Genomic DNA, 10518 nt, shown 5'->3' on the forward strand with positions numbered 1-10518 from the left:
ATGACCTCTATAAATAAAAAATACAGACTGGGTTTACCTTTATGAAACATCCTCTGTAGCCACTTCAGGACCACCAGTTGACTATAAAAGTCCAGGCATCCACACTTATCATTGGGATCCGGGTATCTACACAAGCTGCTGGGTCTTGGCAGATGCAGTATGGCTGAAGAGTTAGGCTGAACAGCCTTGTACAAACTCTCTAGAGGCAGTATTCCCCTGTAACAAGGGCTGATATATCAGCCCCAGTTAAAGGAGAAATCAGCAATAAAAAATGTAATGTTTACGTGCTCTGTTTATGACCTTATAAGGGGCACAAAGTGTAAAATAAAATAAAAATAATAATAAAACACCATCACACACACTGTCGTAGCTTCCAGCCCTGCTTCCTGGTGACCATAAACGATATATCCCCAATTTCATAATGAGCGTTATGGAAAGATAATTAAAAAAAATGTATTTTAATTGCACTTTATGCTATGCTAAATATGGAAAGCAGACTATTTTTCCTTTTCCCTGGTATAAAACATTAAAAAAAATTCTAAAATAAAAAATGACTTCAGAATATCAATAAAGCTCCATGTATCACAAAAAAAAGACGCTAAAATTTACATAACCAAACTGAAAAAGAAGTTATGGCTTTTTAAAGACGAACAGTATGTATTAAAAAAAAACTGAAAAAGTGTTATGTCATGAAGGAGGGTAAAGGGCCTGGTCTTGAACTGGTTAATAAATCCTGTGCAATTTTCTAATACAAAAGTGAAGTTTCACCAAAAGTTGAGTAATATATAAGACTTGATTTAACCCCATAAAAACCTCCATCTTTTTATGGTGGACATTTAAGGGGCATCTTCTGAAGCAACACACTTTAGCGCACCGCTTCAGAAGAAGATTGCATCAGCCCCTGCTATGTGAGTATGACATCACTGATTTAACAGTCAATTTAGTCATACATTTCTAGAAGGAATAACAAAAGAAAGGCATAAAAAAGAAAAACTGTTTTAGAATTGTAATTTGAAGAATACAAGTATTAAAAGGGGTTGGCCACTTTCTGGTTACATGTGTAGGTGACGATATAGCACTTACTAATACAGCCTGGGTTGATATTCTCTGCTGTTTGCTATATTTCATAAAGTCTGCCTCCTTCTGTATATGAAATGGCTGCTGATGGAGGGTCACTCAGCCTCTTCTATTTTAACACATTACACTTGCACCAAACTCCCAACATTGCAGGTGCAGTGTATTTGAATGGAAGTGACATCACATGGAGGTGATTTGCCTGGTCACATGACCCTCCATCATGAGCCATTTTAGGGACAGGACAACAGACTTGACCATTAAGGGATCATATCTTTTGAAATACAGAAAATGGTGCAGAATATCAACATAGCCTATATTAGTAAGTGCTCTATAATCCTCTTACAAACACATTGGTCAACAGTAACCAGAAAGTGGACAACCCCTTTAACTGACACATACCTGTCTGGTGTGGTGACAGGTCAACATTAATACTGCACACATATATGGAATGAAGGGACACAAAATGACAAGGCAGCATGGCCTAGAGTCCCATCTTCAAATTAGCATTTACCAAAATCTTCAAACCCAAATATTGAATACGGTAATACTGTATGCCTTCAGCTACTGTTGCAATCTGTCATATTACAAGCAATGTAAATCCATCTTTTATAGAGTCCCTCCATAGCCAGACATTTTTCAGATTTCAGCAGAACAGCTTTTACTTCCCGTGAGAGATGTTAATCCTTTTTTATCTTTTACAGGGAAAGAAACATTATGTAAAGCCATGTCAGCCAGTAATCAGTCTGAATTCATATGCATGGGCTTCATCCAGCATCACATGGGCTGTATGTTTTGCTGGCAGTTTAGCAAATGCGCAATCCCCAGTGCAGTGTGAGGAATTGCAGATTAATAAATCACAGCTAGAAACCTTTGCAAATGTCTCTGCAACAACACACAGCATAGAAAACTCCATGTTTAATGAGCTTTACATATAAACTTCTGGAGACCGTGGATCATATACGGTATATCTGTGAGCATACATGTTTGGTAAAAAGCTACAATATAGCTGTTGCTAGTTTGGCTGCCAACTTGATTTGTCAACCGTTGGAATTTTATTCAGGTCTGCTGTTATATCTGAAGAACCAAGCCACCATCCACTCCCCGATAGCGCTAATATTGTTCTGTATAACCACTAGCCATTACACCCCCTGTTGGATTTTTCATGTATAGAAAGGCAGCAGTATGGCACCTGCTCTGTTATTGCTACATAACTAGACACTTTTGGCACCTGAGCTTAGGATGAAGACATCTCAAGGGTCTATAATGGCCACCATCTGTGGTTATCCAGGACACTACTCACGGTTACTTCTATTCAAATTTCTTCACAAAGTGCTTTCTTGTAGACCGTGGCTTTGGTGGGAAGTCTCTCTATTATATTTTATCCATAGGGCTGCCTTTTGGACAGAATATGTATAGCATTCCTATTTTATTTTATTTTTTTGTCTAACACAGGGGAGGTCACAAAAGAGAGGAGACATACAGTATCAGTCTTGCCTTTTTTATCTGTTCCTGTCTTTAGCTCAAATAACTACATCAAAACTGCAGCACAAATGACAAATGGCATGTTTAAAGAAATATTAGCTAATTACATAGGGGCACATTTATTAAGACCGGCGTTTTAGACTCCGGTCTTAATAAGCCCTGCACTGGTGATGGATCCGCCGGAGTTATGAAGAGGTGCCGGCCTCTTCATAACTTCAGCAGATCCACAGCCTCCTCTAAATGTAAGACAGCTTCGGAGCAGTCTTACATTTAGACCATTTTCTACGCCTTAAACAGGTGTAGGAAATGGTAAATGAGATGGGCATGCCCACGCCATGCCCACTTTTTTTTAGACCTGTTAGCGGGGAGAAGTCACAGATTGCGCCGCAAAGGGCCTTATTAAATGACCCCTATAATTTCTACTTCTAAGACTGGTTATACAATCATGAGAAAGCTACACTACATGGCTACACCATGGTGAGCAAGCTATACAACAGGTAGAAAAGAATAGGTGCATTTTGGCACTTCTTTGTGCAATTTGGCCCACCTATTTTTGCTAAAATTCACTGCACCCAACTTGCCAAGGGAGCATGGTGTGGCAGGAATGAATGTAAACTAGTGGGAAAGGGGATGTGGCGTAACATACATTTTGTGGCAAAGTTGCCTAAAATTTTGGCACAAGATTGTGTCTTAGGGTAAGCCAACCAATAGTTGGTAAAAAGTAATACAAAAATGTCTAGCCTGCACCAGATATATCATCCTCAGCCACTGTAATGATGCCTTTAAAGTTAGGGCTCATGCACGTGAAAATATCACGTGCATATTTTTCAATGGGGCCACAGAAAAAAATGGAAATTACTCTGTGTGCATTGTTTCCTTATGTCCATTGCGCAAAAAAATAGAACATGTCCTAATATTGTCTGCATTACGGACAAGGATAGGACTGTTCTATTAGGGGCCAGCTGTTCTGGTTTGAAAAATACGTAATGCACACGGCCAGTATCCGTGTTTTGCGGATCCGTAATTTATGGACCACAAAATATCCAACGGTCATGTGCATGAGCCCTTAGACAGAGGAAGTGACCAATGCTTTTTCAACATTTCACTTCTAATAAGCCCTGCACACAGAGTCTAATAGGATTCCTGTTTGTGTAACAAGGATGGGCAAAATACACGACAATACAGAAGTATTGAAGTTTATTATATCATCTCATGGTAAAAAAAAAAGCAAAAAGACACAATTGTTAAGAGCAGGGTAATTTGCAACAATCAGTAGATGTTTATTCAGTTGATACTGTATGCTTAATTTTGATAAATGTGATTTAAATAGTTGTTATTGAGGAATATAAAAATTAATAAATGCAAACTTTCAACAATAATGATACTTTTTAGTTCTTATAGAGGTGTTTGGTCATGTTCACTATGGAGTTTTGCTGCCCTCTGCTGGCATGGAAGTGTTCCTTACATTAGATTAATACATTACAGCCATATATATGAGGAGGAATATACAAGCTTTTTCTAAAGAGGTCTTCCAGAAAGGCACCCTTAGATAGCAATCACATATTTTAAGTATTAGACTTAAATATTTTTTTATAAAAGTATGAATTAATCTACTCCTGGTTTTGGCATAATAAAAATGCATTAAATGAACAACACCAGTGCCTTTACAAGGCTTGAACGGGCAGAGCTCTGGGAAAAGATGAGCCTCATTGTGTAACCTTTCATAAATGTATTTGGTGTGTGTGGAAAGCTGGGTGATGTAACAACTTGCATTTTTGGTTGTCATTTTTGAAAATCCTTTTTTGCACCAATATAACTCAGAACCAGCTGAATCAAATAGTAAAAATTCACAAAAGAAAGTAAGTCAGGCACTTCTATTTATTTATTTTTTAGGGTAAAATAATTCTTATTTATTGATACGTGCAATATGAAGACATTAAATATCTCATTCATCAGCTGTACACTAGACATCTTGGTCAGATGATGTCCACGTCTTTAATTGTAATCGTTCTGTGCTTTTGTAGGTGAAGAAAGTGACAAGTATGAGGAGCTGCAGGCTGAAGAGTGTGGCATCCTGAATGGATGTGAAAATGGTAGATGTGTGCGGGTACAGGAAGGATATACTTGTGACTGCTTTGATGGATACCACCTGGACATCATGAAGATGACTTGCGTTGGTAAGAATACCATAGATTCTTTGCCAAGTTAGTATATAATAATCAGTTTCACGCTGAGCCCCCCATATGACAACTTTTAGTACTAACTGCATACTTCTGTTTAATCTCCATGTGCATGGAATTTACTAAGGGTCCAAGCAGATGGCATTGTCTTATGCAAAGATCCTGTATGGCGAAACACTGCATTCATGCAGATTACCATTATGACAATATAAAAAGGATTTCTCTGTAATACCCCTGAAATACAGCTCCGTATAAAGCAAAAGGCATATGTAGGTACAATATGGCCCCGTAGCCTGTACAACCATGTACATAGCCCAGAGGTGCAATGAATGTAAACTCTTCAAAGTCGAGATCATATAGAATTTAGTCAAAAGCGGTCAGTGTACTAAAATAAGAAGAGAACCAATACTTTAATGTTAGATCCTCAGCTCCAGGGCTCCCCACTGGTCTTTGTTTGCCGGACTGCAGCGATGATTTGCCCATCTACACATGAGACCACTGAACAAAGACTGGTGGCACTGGAGCAATAAAGGATCTATAACAGGAGTATTGGTTCTTCTGTCATTGCCTGTTTTTAGCAAACTTTTTATGATCTGAAGCAACAAAATAAGAACCAAATTTACAGATTTTTCTAGCCTTGCAGCCCCTGAGTTTGTATGTTCTCCCTGTGTTTGTGTGGGTTATTTTCCGCACTCCAAAGACATACTGATAGGGAGTTTAGATTGTGAGCCCCACTGGGGACAAGGAGTTATGACTGTGGAAGCCCTATGGGATGTCTTGGCGTTATATAAGCAAGAGAAAGAAATATGAAAGAGTTCATTTTGAGCATCTTTTGGTACCTGATTAACAGATTTTGGTAGTTTGAGAACAATAGTTTTGAACCATTTATACTATACATCCTGTTTCCATCTACACTCATGGTATTTAGTTATGTTAGGGGCATATATATGTGGTCTTAAGGCGGAATGTACTGTAGTATACAGTATCTGTGTAAAAGGCAAAGGCTGTGTGTAACTGATAGCTTTACCGGTTCTGTTCCCTGTAGATGTCAACGAGTGCAATGAGCTGAACAGCAGGATGTCTCTCTGCAAAAATGCTAAGTGCATTAACACAGAAGGTTCGTACAAGTGCGTGTGTCTACCAGGCTACAGACCATCAGATAAACCCAACTACTGCACAGCAATAAACTCAGAGAGAGATGACAGTGAACTGGAGTAGAACAAGAGCAGCTCCAATTTCTCAGCCCATATACTCTGCACTGTATAAGGAAAGGAAGCTGTATAAGTTACTTGAGATGAAAGTGGCGCCTCAAGCAATGGTTTGGTGTGGAAGCAGCATTATCTGGAAGTGGAATGCGATGTCTGACGTACTGTGCATCAACTCTACAGACCAAATGGACACATTTTCTCTAATGGAAGAAACCACCCAAGTATATATAGTCTGATTTTGCATAAATTTGTTGGTAAATAGACAAAGCGATGATGATATTTTAAGCTGTTTATTATTATTATTATATTTTGTACTATTGCTTTATTAACTTGGCATTTTATTAGAGGTGGGAGCATTTTATAACACTTATGACGATGCAGCGCGTTGGAGACTGCACCATTTCAGAACTGTTGAGAACTCTTTCTTTTAGTTTTCTTACGTTACCTTGGTGCAGACATCCTGTAGGGCAATTTTCTATGGACTCTTTCACATTGTTCTGCTATCACTTGCCTGGAAATATTTTATAAACTCCCGTCTGCCCCGTGGAGCAGGCATCTTTTTATTCTTTATTTTTTTTTAGTCTTGGCTGGAAAATCATATTGATTTTTTTTACTCTGCCTTTGTCTTTTTACTGCACTTAAACTCTTTAGGAATTTTCTTGCCAAGTTGCAAAGCTGCTGTGGAAACATTGCATCCCATAATGTACATTAAATTAGATACATACGTTTCCCTGTCCAAAATTGATTTGTAAATTGAAGATGAAAAAACAGACATCTTCTTTGAGTTTCTTAACATATTAAAGCTGTATAATAAACCTCAACAATAAAAACACTTTATTTTTATTTTTGTACTATATATACACGCTGATTTATGTTGAGAAAGATGAGAAATTGCAAATATGTTCTTAAAAAGCAGGGCTGTGTATAGGGCTCACTGACATTGACAATTTATACTTGCTTGTAATTTACCTTCGTTATATATGTAATCTTTTAGTAATGGCGTACCAGAGGAGTCAGTCCGATGAAATAAAAGTTAAAATCTAAATAAGGGGGATCAGCTACATCTACCATTATAGCTTCAATGCATCCATGGCTGGATTGAACTGGATTCAAGACAGTAGGTCTGTGCCGGTAGGTGAACGATCAGTTCTTCAGAAGGACCAAATTCTGATAGCTAGATGACTGGGTCAGAGTATCTCCAAAATGGCAGATTGGGTTTCCCCGGTGTACAGTGATTAGTACCTACTAGAAGTCCTCCAAGGAAGGACAACTGGTCAACCTATTAATGCATGTGGTGAGCAAAGGTTAGCCCGTTTAGACCAATCTCACAGAAGAATGACTATAGCACAAATTGCTGAGAAAGTTAATGCTATGATAGAAAAGTGTGGTTGCTGCATAAGAGGCTGTATATGCACAGACTGTAGAGTACCCATATTGACTCCTGGTCACTGCCGAAAGCGCGTACATTGGTCATGTGAGCATCAGAACTTGACTGTGAAACAGTGGAAAAAGATGGACTGTTGTGATGTATCATGTTTTGTATTATATCATGTGAACATCTGGGTGCATATATGTTACTTACTTTGGGAAGAAATGGCACCAGGATGCACTATGGAAGAAGGCACATGCAAAGTTTTTGGCAATGTTTTGGCAGGTAAATTTGGGTTCTAGCTTTCGCATGGCTATAATTTGATAGAATTTCACACGTGCCACCTATCTAAACATTGCTGCAGACAAAGTATGCTCATTCATGACAACAGTGTTCCCTAAGCCACTGGCAGTGGCTTTATTAGCTGTATTATGAACCTGCACAGATTAATTAGGAATAATATGAGGAACATGACAAAGATTTTAAGGTGTTGACTTCCCGATTCTTCAGATCTCAATCTGATCAAGCGCTTGTCACAGATTCATAGAGGTCCCCATGTGAAAATTACAGGAATTAAAGATCTGCTGCTAATGTCAAGGTATAGTAAGTCCATGCCCGTTTTGGAATCACAAGGGGAACCTACACAATAGGCAGATAGGTAGTATGTGTGTATATATATATATATATATATATATATATATAGCGTAAAGGCTCTTTCTGTTAATACTAGATGCTGAAATTGTGCACTGTACATTGCATCAGCCAAGCAGAATGCAGCTTTGACGTGCAATTCCTTTTGATTGGCTGCTGTTGCCGAGATAAGGATGTTTAGGTAAAGTGTTTGGCTGGTTTCAGGAAGGGAACTGGGTGCTTCAGGGCTGGGGTGGGGCAGAGATTAAGATGCTTGCCATGTGGTGCAGATGGACTAGCTGCTTAACTTCAAATTGGTGGGTACAAGCCTTTCTCTATAGCAACACAAATTCGCACTCCAGACAAGACCCCCAAAATTAAATCAGACTCCCTAAATTAATTCCAAGCCCATACCACTTAATTAATCAAATCCTTGTCCTCACCCTTAACAAAATTCAAGACTCAGACCAGAACCCTTAAATTAAATCAGAACCCAGACTAGAAACCAAAAATAATTGAGACTACAGGCCAGAACCCTAAATAAATTCAAAGTCTACACCAGACCCCTTAAATTAATTAGAGAACAGACGCCTCAAAGTAAATCTGATCCCACACCAGACCACTTATTTTATTTTTGAACAATGCTTATAAGAGTGAAAAATAATACAATTCCATCCCACCCTTCTCCCAATCTGATGGTGCCCCTGTCTGCCTCTACTTCTTGGTCCCTGGTTGAGGCAGGTCACCACTGTGCCCAGTGGTTGACTAAGTTTGGTAGAGATCGCGGAGTACCCCAAGTATTATTTTATTTTACAGCCCCTTTAAATTAATCAGACCCCTAAATTAATTCATACCCTATGCCTCTTAAATAATCTGACACCAAACCAGATTCCTTAACCAGACCCTAGTGAGGGCCCTTAAATGAATCAGACCCCAGAAAAGGCTTCTAAATTTTACAGACCCCTAGATTAATCAGAGCACAGACCAAGTCCCTAAAATAAGTAGACCCCAGACCAGAGAAAATAGAATTCTCAGATCCAAGACCAGCTTCAGGAGGGTAAGTAAACTAGCTCCATTCAACTGCTGTTTAACTCCCACTCATTATTTTCCATTCCATGATGAACACTAACAAGTTCTGGGAGCATTTTTGAGCCCTCACCAAAAGGTTGCTGAAGCAGAGGGCCTGCTGGGAATAAGACCTGTGCATATTTCTATTCACAGGAACAAAACATTGATGAGCCATAACACTGATAATGGTTATTATTTGATTACAATGCTGCCCGAACTTGGCAGCAAGTGAGAAGTCAGTTCTCAAAGTTGATGCATTAGAAGCAGGAAAAAATAAAGCAAGTGTAAGATTTAATGATGGGCGAATTTCCCGAAATTCAATTGAATCAGCACTCCAGAATTCTGCCTTTAAAAAGGTTTTATTAATATATATTTATATATATATTTTTATTGGATATATACGTTAAAATAAGGGGGAGGGTGTGCGAGCCCTACCTCAATGTAAACAAACAAACAAAAATATCAGAACTGTATGGGCTAGCCAACATATACCTCCACGGTGTCCCCTGCAGTACAGCACCGGGATTACTGGCTGCCTAAAGGAACATACCCCAGAGTGTGCGCCACTGGTTCACTCGCTACACTCAATGATATATAGAAACCAGTAAAGGCTGCTGTAGCGCAGTGTATCCATATAATGTTACTGGTCACTATCAGTTCTAACAGAATGCCAGACTGCAATAGACTGCAAGGCCAGGATCTGCTGCAGGCGGGTGACCAAAAAATAGCCTCCCCACTAATGCTGTACAGTCCCCTCAGTGCGCCTCTAACATGCAATAATCTAATTGTCTGGCATAGTTAGCGTGGCGGCTAAACTACCCTATGTCCCCATGAACCTATACCCACTATCCTGCCCTCTAATCCCTAATTTCTTCTAGGGATACCTGCACACAGACAGACTCCACATTCTTAATTACATTGGCTGTGGCCATTGTTCTGCAGCAGAGTAAATTTGGAGCCAATCAGATGCCACCCTGATGATATTGCATGATGGATAAGTATTTCTCAGTATTGAAGACATCACTAATCCCGACCAAATCAACAACACTATTTTGATGAAATGCATCCCCAAACCTGCATGGAACCTCCACCATGCTTCACTGTCGCCTGCAGACACTCATTATTGTAACACTCTCTAGCCCTTCTGAAAACAAATTGCCTTCTGTTACAGCCAGATATTAAAATGTTCATTCACCATTCCAGAGCACCTTCTGACATTTTTTTTCTACCCCAGTTCCTATGTTTTCCTGCATAATTGAGTTGCTTGGCCTTGTTTCCACATCAAAGGTATGGCTTTTTGACTGTAATTCCACCATGAAGACTTCTTCGAACAGTAGATACAGTAGATGGACCTGAGTCCCACTGGCAGTGTCGGACTGGCCCAGCAGAGGATTCTCTAGTGGGCCCTGGCTCTGATCCCATAGTTGGCCAGGAAAAAAATACTTTTGGAGCTGCCACTAGGATCTATTTTGTTAAATCAAAACCTATTAGACTTTATTCATGG

At 39.3% G+C, this 10518-nt stretch overlaps 1 protein-coding gene across 2 annotated transcripts in view; it reads left to right on the forward strand.

Moving 5' to 3' along the window:
- The window catches only part of LTBP1 (latent transforming growth factor beta binding protein 1), a 365237-nt gene extending 358447 nt beyond the window's left edge, over positions 1-6790 (forward strand). For both annotated transcript variants that reach the window (XM_044292462.1, XM_044292464.1), the window contains 2 exons: positions 4584-4736; positions 5785-6790. In XM_044292462.1, the coding sequence (XP_044148397.1) occupies positions 4584-4736; positions 5785-5957 (326 nt within the window). In that variant the 3' untranslated portion in view covers positions 5958-6790. The remainder of the gene's footprint in view (positions 1-4583; positions 4737-5784) is intronic.
- Positions 6791-10518: the final 3728 nt, after the last annotated feature.

This window comes from Bufo gargarizans, chromosome 4 (assembly GCF_014858855.1).
Source record: "Bufo gargarizans isolate SCDJY-AF-19 chromosome 4, ASM1485885v1, whole genome shotgun sequence".
NCBI lineage: Eukaryota > Metazoa > Chordata > Amphibia > Anura > Bufonidae > Bufo > Bufo gargarizans.